General features: G+C 39.6%; 2 protein-coding genes across 18 annotated transcripts in view; one reads left to right on the top strand and one right to left on the bottom strand.

The window, feature by feature from the left end:
• Nucleotides 1–747: 747 nt before the first annotated feature.
• The window catches only part of Bhlhb9 (basic helix-loop-helix family member b9), a 91,119-nt gene continuing 72,717 nt past the window's right edge, over nucleotides 748–19,149 (bottom strand). For 13 of the 17 annotated variants that reach the window (XM_048797341.1, XM_048797340.1, XM_048797342.1 and 10 more), the window contains 3 exons: nucleotides 5,912–6,006; nucleotides 5,031–5,109; nucleotides 748–4,498 (listed from right to left, as the gene is read on the bottom strand). In XM_048797341.1, the coding sequence (XP_048653298.1) occupies nucleotides 2,566–4,203 (1,638 nt within the window). In that variant the 5' untranslated portion in view covers nucleotides 4,204–4,498; nucleotides 5,031–5,109; nucleotides 5,912–6,006 and the 3' untranslated portion in view covers nucleotides 748–2,565. Of the gene's footprint in view, nucleotides 4,499–5,030; nucleotides 5,110–5,911; nucleotides 6,007–6,603; nucleotides 6,634–6,882; nucleotides 7,099–19,149 lie in introns of those variants that run through there. The other 4 variants (XM_048797345.1, XM_048797343.1, XM_048797344.1 and 1 more) reach the window with 3 other exon arrangements.
• On the top strand, nucleotides 6,057–10,595 carry LOC107156214 (glyceraldehyde-3-phosphate dehydrogenase-like). Its single transcript, XM_015502260.2, is given in 9 exon segments — nucleotides 6,057–6,126; nucleotides 6,635–7,412; nucleotides 8,024–8,127; nucleotides 9,393–9,433; nucleotides 9,436–9,631; nucleotides 9,634–9,671; nucleotides 9,674–9,933; nucleotides 9,935–10,127; nucleotides 10,359–10,595. Coding segments are annotated over 9 exon segments (1,917 nt in total).

Raw genomic sequence — 19,149 nt, 5'->3', positions numbered from 1 at the left:
AATTATCACAGCAACTTTATTTGTAATAACCAAAATCTGAGCCCAAATGTCAACAGTTGAATGGACAAAAAAAAAAAAAAACTGAAAAAAGCCATAGACTACTACTTATTAAAAAAAAAAAAATAATGAACTACTGAGATAGATGACATGAATGAAACTCATACAATTATGCTAAGTGAAAGAAGCCAGGCTCCCCCCTTCCAAAAGAGAATGTGCTGTATAATTCTACTTGTATATGATTACAGAAAATGATTCTATTTTGTTAGAAAGCAGATCAGTAGTTGCCTGGGGACAGAGGGACACAGGGTCGGAGAGATTACAAAAAGGCACAAAGAAGCTTTTGGATATTTTCACTATTCTGATTGTTGTTATGGTATACACACACACACACACACACACACAAACAAACATATATGTGTGTGTGTATATATATATATACACACACATACACATATATATGAACATATATATGAATATGTAATTATCTGAAATTGTACACTTGAAATATGCAGTGTAATGTATGTCAACTATATCTCAATAAAGCTATTAAACAAAAAGCATGTGGTAGATCTGCATAGATCTGTATAATACTGAACTGGAAAAATAACTGTTAAGATAAAAGGGTGAGTTGCTGAATACTATTTTTGCAAAATAATAAATCTGTGCATATTGTATGTTAATATACAATAAAATATCATAAAACTACATCAACTGTTAACAGGAAAAATATTACATGATTCAAAAATATTCTGTAGAATCATATTTATTGACACAAAAAATACATTCACGATATACAGTTAGTTGTGAGGATACAAGTTACAAATAATATTTAAAGTGTGGTCTTGAGTTTCTTAACTGCCCCCAAATCTCAAATCACTGGATGGTTTCATTGCATAATAACTTTCTCTACAACTTAGACCAGGGTCTGTAATCATTACCATGAGTCTTAAAGAATTCAACCACAGCCTGAAATCTTGAGATACTTTCAAGACCTTGTGGACTTTCAGGAATCACTGTCTTGTATGTTGAGACAGTAGTGCCACTCTTGCTTTCCTATTTTGTATTACTGAAGCTGCAGCTCTGGATGTAAATTTCTCCAATTAACTTTATTCTCAGTTTCAGCTAGTACAAATGCAGAAAATGCACTTGCCAACTAGTAAAAGATACAGCATTTAGCCTTTCATATGACACATAGGAGAATAAACCATAAATGCTAAAAAGTTAAGGTATGATTTTGCAAAGAGAAAGAAAGCAACTACCTTTTCAAATGCAGAGTGCGAAATATTCAGAATGATTCCTCTCTTTTTGAAAAGAGGACACATTAATAGAAAAAGACAGGGTATATAAGAACTTTCAATTTCTGACAACTCCACACCCACATCTTATTCATTCAACACCTACTATTTCCCAGATGCTGCTGGGTAAAAAACATATATTCATCTCAGACCTTCCTCTTAACCTCCAGCCAGGTATAGCCAAATGCCTAGTGATAAGTGCATTTGTCTACCCATAGAAGTGACATAATCCACTGCAAAATTAAACAATTACAACCAGTCTCTGAGCTTTGAAAGCCACCACCTAAAAAAGTGAAGGACTGTAAGGTCGTGTGGAAAGATGGGGTCTGGTGTAGGAAGAGCAATGCCACCTGCCTGCTGTGGGAATCTAGGAAATGTTCTCATTCATTGGAGGGTATCCAGAATAATAAGCTTTAATTATAACATAAATATCTAGTTCATGGGATCACTGCAAAAGGAGGGAAAATTTTTGTAAAATATAGTGTCAATACAGTGTCTGACACAGTAGGCACTCAATAAGTATTTTCTCCCCACTCATACCTCCCTTTTATTCTGTGAGATGTATCTGACATAAATGAAATAGCCTAATGATTTAAGAGTTATAAATGTAGTAGCAAAATAAAAAAATGAACAAACATTACATTTTATCTGGAATGCAGGGCCATTTCTATATTATAGAATGAGTGTCTGATATAGCTGGAATAGGGGAAAAATAGACATTTCTCTTAAACAGTTGTAAGAACACCTGCCTCCTTTATATATTGAGAAGTCATATTTGGCAATGAGCATATGTGGGTGTGTGTGGGTGTGTGTGTGTGTGTGTGAATACACACACACACACACACACATATATATGCTATAAGTATTACTGGTTACCTTTTTGTGTATATATGCCATATTACTGTAACTAGATAATAATATTCTTTTTTGCCATTTCAAGCTACAAATGGACCTAAGAAAATACCAATGATCAAGCTAGCTTATGTATAATGAACTGATTCACTATCTTATTAAGTAAAACGTTAAAAATCTGCCAGTCTAGACAAGATAGACATCAACAAACATTTGACCTCTAGATTTAATATTCATTTGATACACCAAAACACTAGCTCTGAGCTAGAGCCTATCACAGGTATCATTATGTTAAAGAAGCAATGTATATTTTGTGCACACTCTAACAACCAAAACATTATGCAAGGTTCTTTGGGAATGTACAGCCTGTCAGAATTTGAAGATTGTTCAGTGACTGTTCTCTTCTTTTTGGCTCATTTTACATTGCTTGAATAATCCCTTTAACGTCACGGAAAATGGCCGTAAGTGTATTATAACTCATATGATCAACAACTACAATTGAGCCCTTTCTGATATGCTCCTTTATGTTAATAAATATGGCCACAGCACTAACGAGGTTGGCTTTTGCCTCATTCTGGTTAAAAATGAGTTTTAATGCTGCCAATGCCTTCATATTGATCATGTCTCTGGCTGCAGTTGGATTTTCAGACATATTTAAAAGTACTTTCAAGACAAGATTTCTAGTTTTACGATTTCCCTGGGATAGCAAATGGAAAAGCTCTGAAAAGTAATTGGCAACAATGTAGTGATGAATAGTATCAGTAGTCAGTTGCCCTAGTATCTTTAATCCAGATTGCTGTCCAGGTGAGTCCAAGGGGAAAGACATGGTTTCCTTACACATATGTTTCACATGTAATTCCAATTTGCGTTGTCTTTCATCCCCAGAAGGAGGATTCAGAGTAATCACAGTCTTTTTTCTCATTTCTGTGGAAGGAAAACTGAGCAAGCTTTCAATAAGTGTCACTACGCCCACTTCATTAATGAATTCTTGGGCAAATGGATGAACATTATGGATACCCATTGCAATCTGTGCTATTTTATGAATGAGAGGATCAGTAGTTGACTTAAGTATGCCAATAAGCTTTTCAAATTCCTCAGAATCTATGTAACATTCCATTTTGCAAGGGCAAGCAAATGGCTTAATCCCATTTACCTCTCTGATCTTGATTTGGCGTCTGATTTCATCTATCGTCTGAATGCAAGGGTCAGAACCAAATGGGTACTCAGGGATAGGCTGTAAGTTTGAGCGAGCACTCCTAGAAGGGCAGGCTGCTGCAGCTGAAGAATGAGCAGCTTCCTCAGATGAGGCCAGGACAATATATGAAGAAGGCTTTGGCTCAGATGGGACCTGGGATCTAAAACCTAACACTGCTGGAGTTACAGCAGGGGCTTTGGGCCAGATAGTTACCTCAGACCAGTCCTTTGGCCTATTTTTCTCATTAATTTCATCTACAGGCTGAGGCCTAACTATCCGGCTTACAGGCTTAGGATTAGGGTCAAAACTAGCATCATCTCCTTCCCAAAACCAGCTCCCAATAACATTCTCTTCTTCTTCCTCCTCATCCCCTGACCTATTCTTGCTGCTAACCCCAGGTGTAGGCTCCAATTCAGGACGAACTTGGCCACCAACATGAGCTTTATTTTCATCTTTAGCACTGGTACGATTACTAGCTTCATCTCCCTTCCAAAACCAAGAATTGATACTGGCTTCTTCCCCAGCCCAGAACCAGGTATCAACACTGGCATTATCTTTACATGTGGAGCTGGTAGCCTCATGCTCAGCCTTGGGACTGATATTTGCCATGGCTTTCACTGGAGCCTTAGGCTCTGACAGGGCTCCTTCCTTATTCTCAGCAACAACCCTGTTTTTAGATATTGCTTTTGTCTCTGCAACTGCATCTGTTTTAGGCCGTGCCTTGGCTTTTGCTTTGGACCGGGTCTTGGTTACAGGTTTGGCTGTGCCAGTAGCTTCCCTCTCTGCTCCACCTTTAGCCTGTACATTTGTTCTTTTTTCAGTTTTGGCCTGGGCTTTAGCCTTATTCTTTGTCCCAGGCATGCTTGAATACCAGTTATACAGTCTTGTCCAGTCCTAGCCTTCGTTCTCAGTGTGTCCCAGGTCAGTGTCTCTACACTCTTTTTTATTGGGTCAGAGATGAACTTGGTAGCAAGAGTCAATTGTCAGTTTAGCAGTCACACAGTCCCCTTTCTAAGCACACAACCTCTGTCGATGATACAGATAGAGTAGAGGAATACATGGGCTGGGGGAGGATGATGGTTGCTGAATGCAGACCTGTTGAATGTGAAGATCTTCTACCAATTTGAGACCACCACAGCCACAACTGGAGAGAAATCTGAGGTGAAGAAAAAAATGGGCTTTGAGTCTCCTGCAACTTTGCCTCTCTATACATAGTTACATAGAAAAACACGATAGTAGAGATGATTGTATGGCAGAAGTGGATTAGTAAAAAACTCTGCTACCTGGGCATGATGGCTCACACCTGTAATCCCAGTGACTCAGAAGCTGAGGCAGGAGGATCGCAAGTTTGAGGCCAGCCTCAGCAGTCAAGCATGACCCCAAGCAACTTAGTGAGACCATGTCACAAAATAAAAAATGAAAAGTGCTGAGGCTATAGCTCAGTGTTAAAGTACTAAAAAAAAACAAGAAAACTGTTAACTCATTTTATTCCTTGTACATCCCACTAATGCCCAAAACATCCTGCTCAAGTACTAACATTCTTTTTTTTCCACTGTATTAAACACAACAATAGTGGTAGATAAGCTTGCTGAATGTAGAATTGGATAAGGAGTGTCCAATCCCTTTGGTGCCATAGTGATACATACTAATAAACACTATAGGTCCATACAGACAGGTTTCACACCAACCTGCACTGTTCTGATGCAATGTTGTCCTTCTTCCTTGCTTTCAGTATTGATAGGAGCAACAGTTGACCCTTAAACAGACCTATGGACAAAAATACACGTGGTATTGCAATTGTGAGTATTTGCTAGACTGACTGCACTTTGGTATCTTAATACGTAGAGATTTTTACATATCACTTCTGCCCCACCCCGGTTTTCCTCATGGCTTCCCTCCCCATTTCCTGTTCCAATATCAACCAATTACCTACCTATAGGTATAACCTTGTCTTATCCTGCCCACATTATCTGTACACAAATGTGAGGGCCAAGTTGTTGGGAAAGTTGGAAGACAATGTCTCCAAGACATGATCTGGTCTCAACCACTTGCCAAAAGCCACCCCTAACCCCAATCAACAGGGGTATTCATGCACTCACACCTAACCTGGATCCAAATGAATAGTTTTCCTTTTTTCTTAATTACCTTCCAAGTGAACAGCTACCTACAGATCCCTACAGGAATCTAGAAAGAAAAGACCTACAGATAGAAGAAAAAAAAACCCAAAAACAGAAGAGACTGAGATGGTACAATACACTTGATGGGGTTATAACATGCTTTTGCATATTCAAGGCTATGTCAAATGTCTCCCACTAGTCTGCTCCCCCCAGAGATTCCCAAGCCAAACCCCTCCAGACCTGTAGTATATCTGATTATATTTCCTTTCAACTCTGGAGTCAGTCATTTTCCCACAAAGGATACACCTCTTTCCCTGAACAAAAATATGAAGTACAGGAATAGGTAGTGGAACTTAGACAACTGTTTAGAAAGCAGGCAGGGAAACTAATGTGCATTATTATTATTTCAATGCCATCTTTGCATGCTGCCAATCCCCATACATAGATCCTACCTCATTTATGCCAGCCTGGTCACAAAGGAGGGGTCCTCATGAAATGCTATCCTTGGCACCAAAGAAGAGTCCCCTGGTTACAGAAGAGTCAGTACCTATAAAAAGAAGCAGACATTCAGTAAACAATCAAGACAATATGTTAACAATGGTAGAAAAACATGTTAGATTTCCAGAATCCAAGTTTGAACACCTCCTTTTTGACCACGAGGAACAAAGTAAATGAAGTCTAGCATTCTCACCATTTCTCAGAAACATCACAAAACCTTCTGTTGAACTATTTCTGTATTAAAAAAAAAATGAGAGGGAATGTGAGGCTGTGATGGGTGATGTTTGGGTTTCCAGAAAAAGAAACCAAAGAAGCAGACTGACTTCAAATGTTCTAAATATATCATTCAGAGAGACTTCCCATTTACTCTGACCTGCTATTCTCACACATCAAAATATTATTTATAGTGCACCGGGATTTTAAGAAAAATAGATTTTGAATGCCAAAATAAACACCACACCATTAATTTACATGGCCTGTTGCTACGAAATTCTACCATCTTGACCATTTGGTTGTACTAAATTGGGCATGGCAATCTAAATATAGAATGGAATAAGACAGTGTTGTACTAAAGGCTGATGAACATTTCATTTCAATTTCCTCTTAACTCTCACTGCTCCCATTTCCTAGAACACACCAGACCTACCTCACACATGAGAGACTTTCACATCAACCAGGTGCCTGTGGGAAGCGACAGCACCCAGGACTCAGGACTCAGGACTCAGGGTCCAACAGGCCCCTTTCTGGAACCCGCTGTTGTGACAAAGGCGACCAACCTCCCGCTAAGCCAACTGGGCTGGACAGAGCTTGGACAACAGCCCCTACTCCTGTCCCGCCCACTGCGGCCTCCAGGGCGCCCCCCAGGCCCCCGCCCCAGCTCCCAAGCCGCCATTTCTCCCTCACAGGCTTCCCCCAGGGCTCTCACCGGACACAGACAAAGTCAAGACGGGAAGGAAGTCTGAGAAGCAGCTGCTGCAGTTGGCCTCTGGAAGCTCTTCTGGAGGCTCTCTGGACACCCCGCCCCCTGCCCCGACCCAGGCGGGTCACCGCCGCTTCCTCACCAGGGATCCCCAGGCTCCACACACCCCTCTCAGGGACCGGCTCCCGCCAACTCGCTGTCTCCTCGCCGGGCTGCCAGAGTCTGGAGTGGGCAAGCTATCACTCCTGCGTGCCGCACCTGCCTTCACAGGCTCAGGGCCCAGGACATCGGGATTCCTCTCTTCTCCTTTTCCGTCCTGTCCTCTGGCAGCTCCACACTGGGACTCCCACCGCTTTCCGTGCTAGCAGAATTGCCAAGAGGCGTCCCGCCCCACGCCTCTGCACCAAACTGGGCAGGGGCTGCGCAGGATGCGGCAAGAACCGCTTGCCTCGAGGGTGTCGGGAAGGGGGGCGGAGGGATATGGCGCGAATGGGCTCGACGCCCCCTCCCAGGCCCACCGTAGTTCCGACCAAGAGGTGGGCGGGTCCAGCGCGAGCCCGGGTCTGAGGGGCGGCTTAGCACCAGCAGCCTCAGTAAGACCCCGCACACCCTAGCGTGCAGACCACCACCCAGTCTCCCGCGCACCTACTCCTAGTGGGACTGGCGAGAGGGCGGGCGGCTGGGGGCTGTGGGGAATGGTATCAGGAGGTCGGTAAGCGCCGCGCCGGCGGGAGCTGCGGATGAATACAAAACCTTCTCGCTGTGCCTGCCCCCTCCTTCCACTTCCTTTCCTTCCGAGAGGGTCAGGGGAGTGGGTGTCAGGACTGCAGACTGCGGGGCTGGAAGGGAAGGACAGGTGACTTAACTACAGACTGACTAGGGGCCTCTGGGATGGCTCTTCCTCCATGTTTTTCCTTTACAGCTTCCTGGAGCCATGGAAGGGAGGAAAGTTACTCCTGTTGCTTAGGAAACCGAGGTGGGGCTGCCTTTAAAGGCCTTACCTCTGCGCCCTTTTCAAAGGAAGATTGACCTAGACCCTTTGCCCTAAGTGACCTATTACTGCTCTGCGCCAACAGTTACTCTTCTGCCACACTGGTAGTATCTCACTTCAAATGGGAATTCACTTGGCCATTGGGTCATCCCACAGCTGTCCAAGTCAAGGCCTGCTCCGCCAGGACTCCCTGGTAGCCGTACACTCCTCACCCTGGTGCCCCACTCCTGGATCCCTGTACATTGCTCTGTTAGAGACCAGTACCCATGTACATTCGCAAGACAGATTTCAGCTCCTTTCCTCAAGTTCCCCTTTCTCTCAGCCCTGCTTCCTGTTTAATAAATGCATGTGCATTTTTCCTCCTGATTATATACAATTTTGACACTCTCCAAAGGTGGAGTGTTTGAATTAAGAGTATATATTCCATGAAAGATGGGCTCCCTTTTCAGTATTTTTCACCACTCTATCCTCAGCTTCTAAGTAGACAGTGGTAAGGAGTTAAGGTGCCATTGAGTCATGAAAATTCCATAGTACTCTTTATTGTTTTCAGCTCTATGTTAATATTCTATAGCTATGTCTTTATCTGTGATGCCTGTTAAACCCAGCACTTGGCCCAGAGTCAGTCACCCAGGAGATTCTGCCTACATAGCTTTTCAGTGCGGAAAGGGAGCAAGAGGCAAGTACAGAGATTGTGAGTCAATTCCTGAAGCACACACATTTTAGAAATACTAAGAATACCTCCATTTTAAATTATAAGACACAAAAAGGCAGCAAAAATTAATGATTCTTTTATTTGTTAATTTGTATTCCCTTTGGGAGTCCCTCAATCTGACACACCTGTATATGTGATTTTCAAGGTACTGATTTTGTAAGCTGAGCATCCATTCCTTAACCAAAATGCTTGGGAGCAGAAATGTTTAAAGGTTGTGCATCTTTAATCCCAAAATCTGAAGTGCTCCAAAATCAGAAACTTAAGTTTGAAGTATCTCAAGCTTAGTATTTGGAGTATGGGAGAATTCAGATTGAATATGCTCAACCTCAAAGTCTGTCTGAAATACTTCTGGTCCCAAGCATTTTGGATAAGGGATAAGGCATAAAGGATATTCAATCTGTATGTACAAGGACATTCACTAGAAGTATTTCTTATAACAATAATTGTAAATAATCTATATGTCCATCAATAGGGAAAGTAAACTTGTTTGGTACACTTATTTGATAAAGTTCTATTCTACTTTATTGTGATATCAGAAAGAGTGAAGCAGCTCTCTATATGCCAAAATGGAAATAATTCCAGATCCAATGTTAAGTGAAAATGGAAGTTGTAGAGTAATACATATGATTCCTTTTATGGTAATCATGTTTTGTTTAAAAAAAAAGATATACACATACATTACATATGTGTGCATATGTATGTGTGGAATGTGTCTATACCAAATTGCTAAATGATTATCTCTGGGGAGGCCCTGTTTCACAATCAGCCACATCTCATGCAGTGCCAGTTGTGTTCCTGAGACACAGTGGTGAGGGTTGAATGAATTTGACCATATTGGGTACCTGGTCACCAGGTATATATATTTAATTCTATTAAAGTGGATATTGTTGTCATCAATGACACATTCATTGACTTCAACTACATTGTCTATGTGTTCTGGCATTATTCCATCCATGGAAAGTTCAATGGCACAATCAAGTCTAGGAATGTGAAGCTTGTAATCAATGGGAGGTCCATCTCCATCTTCCAAGAGCAAGCTCCTGCCAACATCAAAGGGGTGGTGCTGGTGCTGAATATGCCATGGAGTGCACTATGGTGTCTTCACTACTATGGAAAAGGCCAGGGCTCATTTGAAGGGTGGTGCTAAAATGGCAATCATCTCTGCCTCTTCTTATGCCCCCATGTTTGTGATGTGTGTGAACTCCCTCAAGATCATCAGCAATGCCTCCCACATCACCAACTGCTTAGCTCCCCTGGCCAAAGACACCCATGACAACTTTAGCATTCTGGAAGGACTAATACCCAGAGACCATGCTATCACTGCCACTCAGACAGTGGACTGCCTCACCAGGAAACTGGCATGATGGCTGTGGGGCTGCCCAGGACATCATCCCTGCATCCACTAACACTGCCAATGCCGTGAGCAACATTATTTCTGAACTGAATAGGAAGCTCACTGGCATAGCCTTCATTGTGCCCACCCCCAATATGTCATTCATGAATCTGACTTACCACCTGGAGAAAGCTGCCAAATATGACATCAAGAAGGTAGTGAATGCCAGGCATGGTGGCACATGCTTGTAATCCCAGAAGCTTGGGTGGCTGAGGCAGTAGGACCACATGTTCAAAGCCAGCCTCAACAACTTAGTGAGGCCCTAAGCAACTTAGTGAGACCCTGCCTCTAAATAAAATATAAAAAGGGATGGGGATGTGGTTCAGTGGTTAAGCATCCCTGGTTTCAATCCCTGGTACCAAAAATAAATAAATAAATAATACGAGTTGGTGAAGCTGGCATCAGAGGGCCCCCTCAAGGGCATCCTGAGTTACACTAAGGATCAGGTTCTCTCATATGACTTAAACAGTGATATCCACTCTTCCACCTTCAATCCTGGGGCTGGTATTGCCCTCAACAATCACTTTGTCAAGTTCATTTTCTGGTATTATGGTGAATTTGGATACAGCAACAGAGTGGGAGACTTTATGGTTTATGTGGCATCCAAAGAGTTAGGCCCCTGATCCACCTACCCCAGGAAGAACACGAGAGAAAAAGAGAGACCCTCAGCTGCTGGGGAGACCCTGCCACAAAACTCAATCCCTCATCACACTAAGAATCTCACCCCCCTCCCAGTATCCATCCCAGACTCCTGAAGAAGCAGATGGCCTTAGGGAACCCTACTGTCACTTTCTCAGCAATAAAGTCCACAGCACCCCAAGAGGGGGGGGGAGGGAGGGGGAGAGAGAGAGAGAGAGAGAGAGAGAGAGAGAGAGAGAGAGAACTTTAAAGTGAATTCTGTTGTATTATTCAAATTCTATAGGGCTAGGAGGTGTAATTCACTTATAAGAACAGAGAAAAATTATATACTTAAAACACACTTGTAAATGAGATTCTCATCTGCTTTTTTTTTAGAGAGTGAGAGAATTTTTTTAATATCTATTTTTTAGTTTTCGGTGGACACAACATCTTTGTTTGTATGTGGTGCTGAGGATCAAACCCAGGCCGCACGCATGCCAGGCGAGCCACATCCCCAGCCATCTCATGTGATTTTGATGAATGCATTAGTAGCATAGTGGTTTTAGAACAAGAGAGTGAAAATTCCCTCTTCCTGGTTTGGTTAAACTGTACCTGAGTATTACATGTGAGGATGGTTGTTAACACACTGAGATGAACAATGATGAGGGCACTAGCAAGCATGTCTTCATTTATTTCTACTCCAGTGCTCTACTTTTCTTTATTTAGATGTAAGTTTCTAATCAATATTATTGTTTCTTCTCCCTGAAGAATTTCTTTTTGTGTATGTGTGGGGAGAGTTTACTGGGGACTGAACCCAGGGATGCTTAAAGACTGAGCACATCCTCAGCCCTTTATTTTTTATACTGAGACAGGGTCTCACTAAGTTGCGTAGGTCCTCAATAAGTTGCGGAGGCTGGCTTTGAACTTGTAATGCTCCTGGCTCAGCCTCTGAGCTGCTGCCTGATAAATTTCTTAACCTTATTTGTGGAGCAGGTCTTCTGGCAATGAATATCCTCCATTCTTATTTGTCTGAGAAATTATTTTTTCTTTGTGTTTGAAGGACAATTCCAGTGGTCATAGAAATGTAGGGTTTAAAAAAAATCTAGGTGTAGATGGACACAATACCTTTATTTTATTCATTTATTTTTATGTGGTGCTGAGGATTGAACCCAGTGCCTCACCTGTGCTAGGCAAGTGCTCTACCACTGAGCCACAACCCCAACCCAAAGGTTGATGCTTTTCATTTTAAATATTTCACTGCATTTTCTTATTTTATTAGAGCTTTGTAGTTATACATAGTAGTTGGGTTCATCCTCACAAAAACAAACATACATGGAATTTGGTATGTTTGTTCAAATCCTCCCTTCTCCCACTCTATTTCCTCTCGTACTCTCTCCCCTCCCCTGTCCTCCTACCTCTACTCTACTAATTCTTTTCACTCATCTATTCATTTATATTTAATTGGTTCTTTTTTACTTATACATAAAGGTGAAATTCCCTATTGTATATTTATATATTTACATGATTTTTTTAATTTAATTTTTTTATTTGTTGTTTTTAGATATACATTACATACACTCTGCCTCTCAATCTCTTTCTTCTATACTACTGATTTCCCTATATCTTTATGATATCCTATCTTTCCCTCCTCCTTTCCTTTATTTTACCCTTAACTACCACACATGAGAGAAATCATTTGACCTTTGAGTTTGTGAGTTTGTCTTATTTCACTTAGCATGATATTCTCCATTTCCATTTGTTTACTGGCAAATGCCAAAATTTCATTTTTTCTTTATGGCTGAGTAGAACTCTACTGCGTATACATACCACAATTTTCAATCCATTCATCTATTGATGGGCACCTGAATTGATTTCATAATTTAGCTATTGCAAATTGTGCTGCTATAAACATTGAGGTGGCTATATCACTATAGTATGCTGATTTTCAATCTTTTGGGAAAATACCAAGGAGTGAGATACCTGGGTTGTGTGGTGGTTCCATCCCTAGTTTTTTTTTTTTTTTTTTTTTTTTTTTTAAATATCCTTGCTGTGTTTGGCATACAGCTTTATTACTCCAAATCTTCTTAGGAACAACTTTTGCCATCCCTAGTTTTTTTTGAGGAATCTCCATACTGCTTTCTAGAGTGGTTGTACTTGTCTGCAATCCCACCAAAAATGTACAAGTGTACTTTTTTCCCACAACCTCACCAGCATTTATTATTGTTTGTATTCTTTCTTTAAATATTTATTTTTTAGCTTTAGATGGACACAGTATCTTTATTTTATATGGTGCTGAGGATCAATCCCACTGCCTCATGCATACTAGGTGAGCACTCTACCACTGACCCACAACCCCAGCCCTGTTTGTATTCTTGATCATTGCCATTCTGACTGGAGCAAAAGGAAATCTTAACGTAGTTTTCATTTGCATTTTCATGATTGCTAGAGATGTTGAACATTTTTTTATATATTTGACCATTTGTGTTTCTTCCTTTGGTAAGTTTCTGTTTGTTTCTTTTGCCCATTTATTAATTGGGTTATCTGTTGTGTTGGTGTTGTTTTTTGAATTCTTTATATATTCTGGATATCAATCCCCTGTTGGAGTAGTAGCTGTCCAAGATATTCTCCCATTATTTAGGCTATCTCTTGATGTTCTTAATCATTTCCTTCACTGTGCAAAATGATTTTAGTTTGATGGCATCTCACTTATTGATTCTTGGTTTTATTTCTTGTGCTTTGGGGGTCTTGTTAAAGAAGTCAGTGCCAGCACAAATATGATAGTGTTGACCTTATATTTTCTTATAGCAGTTGCAAGGTTTCTGGTCTAATCCCTAATCTTTGATCCATTTTGATTTGAGTCTCATGCAGGTGAGAGATAAGGACCTAGTTTCATTTTTCTACATAAAGCTATCCAATATTCCCAGCACAATTTGTTTAAAAGGCTGTCTTTTCTCCAAAATATATTTTGGCAACTTTATCAAGTACCAAAGGGCTGAAGGTATATGGATTTTTCTCTATGTCTTCTATTATGTTCCATTGGTTTTCATGTCCATTTTCATGCTAATAACATACTGTTTTGGTTACTAGAGCTCTGTAGTATAATTTCAGATCAGGTATTGTAATGCCTCATGCTTCACTTTTCATGCTCAGTATTGCTTTGGGTCTCTTATTGTTCCAAATTAATTTCAGAATTTTTTTCTAACTCTGTGAGGAATGTCATTGGTATTTTGATGGGGATTGCATTGAATCTGTACATTGCTCTTGGTACTATGGCCATTTTGATAAATAATTCTGCCTATCCAAGAACATAGGAGGTCTTTCCATTTTTTAAGGTTTTCTTCAATTTCCTTCTTCAGTGTTCCATAGTTTTCATTGTAGAACTCTTGTACCACCTTGGTTAGATTGATTCCCAAATATTTAATTTTTTGAGGTTATTGTGAATGGAATGGTTTTCCTGATTTCTTCCTTGGCTGAATCAGTCTTGAAATGCAGGAAAGCTATTGATTTGTGGGTGTTGACCTTATATTCTGCTACTTTACTGAACTCATTTATAAGCTCTCGAAGTGTTCTAGTGCAGTTTTTTGGGTCTTCTAGATATAGGATCATGTCATTGGCAAACAGAGATAGTTTGATTTTTTTCTTTTCCTACCTGTATCACATTCATTTCCTTCTCTTGCCTGATTACTCTGTCTAATATTTCAAGAACTATATTAAATAGGAGTGGTGAGGGTGGATAGCTTTGTCTTGTTCCTAATTTTAGAGGAAATGTTTTTAGTTTTTCTCCATTTATTGTGATTTTGGCTTTGGGTTTGTCATAAATAGTGTTTATGATGTTGAGGTAAGTTCCTTCCATCCCTAGCTTCTCCAGCATTTTTAACATGAATGGGTGTTGGATGTTATCAGAGGTCTTTTCTGCATCTAGTGAGTTGAGTGTATGGTTATTGTGCTTAATTCTGTTTAAGTGGTGAATTACATTTATTGATTCATATATGTTGAATCAACCTTGCTTCCCTGGAATAGAATCCACTTGATCATGGTTTATTATCTTTTCAGTGTGTTTTCCAATGTGGTTTGCTAATATCTTATTAAGAATTTTTTCTTCTATGTTCATCAGAAATATTGGTCTGTAGTTTTCTTTCCTTGATGTATCTTGTCTGGTTTTGGTATTGGGGCTCCACTTTCTCCTTGCTGACATGGTTTCTGACAAGTCCCCTGTAGATTTTGTCTGGTTGTTATGCACAGGAACAATGACTTCCAAGATTGTCACATGTCAGAGAGAACACTGGAATTTGGCTGTGGACTTCACAAGGGTAGCTAAAGACCAGTGAATATAGCTGTTGTCTTCTTTTCAGTTGGATGTTGGATGTAGGAATAAAATTGCCCTTGAAAACCCAACTGCTCCCCAAATATTAGCTCTTTTCTCTCCCAGGTGCAGGAAATTTGTGTAGCTCCCTGAACCTGTCATCCTAGTCCCAAAATTCTTAACTCAGAATGCAAGTTAGAATTTAGACCTAAATCAAAATTCCTGGTGGTGAGGTCTAAGAAACCTTGACTTAATTCAGGGAGAAAAAAGTAATCTCTGTCACCACCACCACTAGGAAGCAGTGCATAATACTACTACAATTTACACTTTACATTAGTTGCCTATGATTGTTAGGTGCTTGCTTAGATTTGAATGAACAGTTTCTGAGCTCTGGAAGTACTTTGTAAAGGGAAGTAGCATAATATATTAGGGAGTACCCAGACTTCAGAGTCAGGAAGTACAAAGTTTGAATATAGACTTTGCCACAGGCTTTTGCTTAGTAATTTTTGTAACTTTGGTAAAGAATACTAATGTCTTTATAACTCAGTTCTTTCATCCTTAAAAGAGACTGGTGATACTAAATACTACTTCAAAGGATTCTTATGCACACTGAGGAAAAAAAGTATCTGATATACTGTACCACCTTAAAAGAACTAGTATTTCTAGATTCTTTTTGAGGGGGCAGGGCACAGGGACTGAACTCAGGGGCACTCGACCACTGAGCCATATCCCCTTCTCTATTTTGTATTTTATTTAGAGACAGGATCTCATTGAGTTGCTTAGCTTTTTACTGTTGCTGAGGCTGGCTTTGAACTCAAGATCCTCCTGCCTCAACCTCCCAAGCCACTGGGATTACAGTTGTGCATCACCATGCCCAGCTATTTCTAGATCCTTTAAAAATTCTGATCTATTCATGGGCTGGGGATGTGGCTCAAGCGGTAGCGCGCTCGCCTGGCATGCGTGCAGCCCGGGTTCGATCCTCAGCACCACATACAAACAAAGATGTTGTGTCCGCCGAGAACTAAAAAATAAATATTAAAAATTCTCTCTCTCTCTCTCTCTTTCAAAAAAAAATCTATNTTTAAAAAAAAAAAATTCTGATCTATTCATATGGTGGGATAGCTTGAGAAAGCAGGAAAAAAGGAATGAAAACTCCATGGTGATTTATAAGGGTTTAAACAGCTAAGACATTGTCACTGTGGTCTTTGTTGTTATAACCTCAGTGTTTTGTATACTGTTTTGCTTATCATAACCCCTTACTAAATGAACATCGTTTTTGCTTAAATATACCTCCCCACTTCTTGTAGCCATGTGCCAAAAAGGCTAATCCCAGTTCCAAGGGTAAGCCTCTTTGTTCTAGGAGCAATCTATCCCTGGGTTACTGTCTGGTTCATCATGGGGAAGTGATCTAACTCTGATAAATGAGACATTTGGGGAGGATTACAGAAGTATTTCTGAGGAAAGTCTTCTAATTCATAAGAAAAGAACATTAGAAAAGACTCTTTCCTCTTCTTCCTTAGGAAGTTGCTTGAGTCTTGGAATTGTTGCAATCATCCAGTCATCCTACCAGCTTTAGCTTTAACATTGTAAATGGCAGAAGAAAGAGATGGAAAAAAATCCAATTTCTTAGATGAATTAAATAACCATTAAGGCTACCCTATTTCAGTATTTCCAATTGACATTTCCTTATTAAGTTAGTTTTACTTGACTTTCTAGTTATGTGAAAATGGAACAATCCTGAGTGACACATATGTTCGGGTGCAAAATAGCTCTTAAATGAGTAATAGTTGTAGATTTCTGCATGTCAGTGAGTATATACCTCTACAGTAGCAAAACTTGCATTTAGACATAAAAGGAAAACTGTAGATTCTGAACATCATACCTAATGATTTTTAGAAGTCTGTCAACTGTGTTTTCTGCTCCATATTGAAAAGGAAAGCTTCGGGTAGAGCCCAAACTCTTATGATCTGGAGGGTCCAGAAGTACATTAAATGCTTGAGCTCATAGACATGCATAGACTTAATTCTGAGAATCACTGTGTGAAAGTATACCCTTATAGAAACATCAAAAATATAAAGGTATCAGAAACTATATGCTGCAGCTCAGGGGACTGTACTAAGGTTGAAAAAGATAAATTCTTAGTGTCAATAGTTAGCATGTTTGATTAATTTTCTCCAGGTTCACTAAGCAACACTGATAACAGAAAGAGGTAGATACTTGATATTTTTTGAAAGTTGGTGTTTTGTAAGGACAGCGGAGCCAGGTGCCAGAGAATGAGGTAGGAACATACTAAAAAAAAAAATTGTACTGAGCTGAGCATGGTGATGCACACTTATAATCCCAGTGGCCTGGGAGGCTGAGGCAGGAGGATTACCAAGTTCAAAGGCAGCCTCAGCAACTTGGTTAAACCCTGTTTCAAAATAAAAAAAATAAAATGATCTTGGGATATTGCTCAATGGTTAAGCACCCCTGGGTTCAACTGCCAGTACCAAAACAAACAAACAAACAAACAAACAAAACACACACACACACACACACACAAAAAACCCAGCATTCTATAATGGGACATTAGGTTGTGAAGGGAGGAAAATATGGAGTGGCTAATACACAGTGAAATGGGAAAAAGGAATAGGAGGTCTAACGATATTCAGGGTTAAGTTTTTTTTTTTTTTTTCAAAATGATGAACAAAGTACTTTGCTACAACTTGTAAGGAAAAGAAAATCTGATTAATATAATAGTGACAATGATAATTAAAGGTTTTCATGATAACTAGCATTACAGGAGTATAGCCATAGTACAGTGATAATGTACAAGAGCTCCAGATTCAAACCTCAAATGATTGCTACCCAACTCAGTAAGCGTGGCCAAGTTAACCAGTCTTCACCTCAGTTTCTTCATATATAGAATGGGAACAACAGCATCAACCCCCATAAGTTTGTTTTGAGGATTAAATAAATTAACACATTTATAACCCTTAGAAGAGTGCCTGATACATTGAAAGTACCCAATAAGAATGGAAAAGAAAAGTATAGACTTATATACCTGATGGACACTGATGCAAAACTCCTGAACAACATATTGCCAAACTGAATTCAACAACATATTATAAAGATAATTAACTATGATCAAGTGGGATTCATCCAAGGCACACAAGAATGGTTCAACCTGTAATTCAATAAACATAATATATCACTAAAACCTATAAAAACACTGATGAAGGAATTTAAGAGGACCCAAATAAATGGAAAGATAGCCTCTGTTCATGTAATGGAAGAATTAATACAGGTAAAATCTTCATACTTCCCAAAACAAAAAAAAAAATCCTAAAATTGATATGGAACCCTAAACAACTCCAAATAGCCAAAGCCACCTTGAGCTTCAAAATACACTACACAGCTATAGTAACCAAAACAGCATGACACTGGCATAAAACCAGACACACAGGCCAATGGAATAGAGTACAGAGCCTAGAAAGAAGCCCATGCATCTATAGTCAACTGACTTTCAACAAAAGTGCCAAGAACATACGTTGGTGAAAGGACAGTGTTTTCAATAAATGTTTCAGGGAAAATTGGACATTTGCATATAGAAAAATGAAACTACACCCCTATCTCTCACCATATACAAAAGTCAACTCAAAATAGAGTAAGAATCTAAATGTAATATATGAAAATACTAGAACAAAATGATTTTAAGACATCAAAAGCAAAGGAAAGAAAGCAAAAATAGACCAATAGGAATATATCAAAACAAAAAGCTTCTATGTGACAAAGGAAACAGAGTGAAGATATAGCCTACAGAATGGGAGAAAATATTTGCAAACTATACATCTGAGAATGAGTTAATACGCAAAATATAAAAGGGATACAAAAACTCACTAGCAAGAAAATAAATGACCTGATTTTAAAATGGTCAAAAGACCTGAATGAACATTTCTAAAAAGAAGACTAAAAATGGCCAGAAGGTATATGAAAAATGCCCAGTATCACTAATCTTCAGGAAACTGAAATAAAAACCAAAGTAAAATATCACCTTACTCCAGTCAGAATGGCTATTAACAAATGACAAAAAAAAAATAATGCTGACAAAAATATGTAGAAGAAAGGAACCCTCGCAAACTGTTGGTGGGAATGTAAATTAGTACAAGCATTATGGAAAACCATATGGTGTTTCTTCAAAAAGTTAAAAACATCAGTACCATATGATACAGCAAACCCACTACTGAGCATACATCCAAAGGAAATGAAATCAGTAT

The sequence above is a fragment of the Marmota marmota genome, unplaced genomic scaffold (assembly GCF_001458135.2).
Source record: "Marmota marmota marmota unplaced genomic scaffold, marMar, whole genome shotgun sequence".
Classification (NCBI taxonomy): domain Eukaryota; kingdom Metazoa; phylum Chordata; class Mammalia; order Rodentia; family Sciuridae; genus Marmota; species Marmota marmota.
The sequence above is the reverse complement of the archived record's forward strand: the minus strand, read 5'-3'. Positions and strand labels throughout refer to the sequence as shown.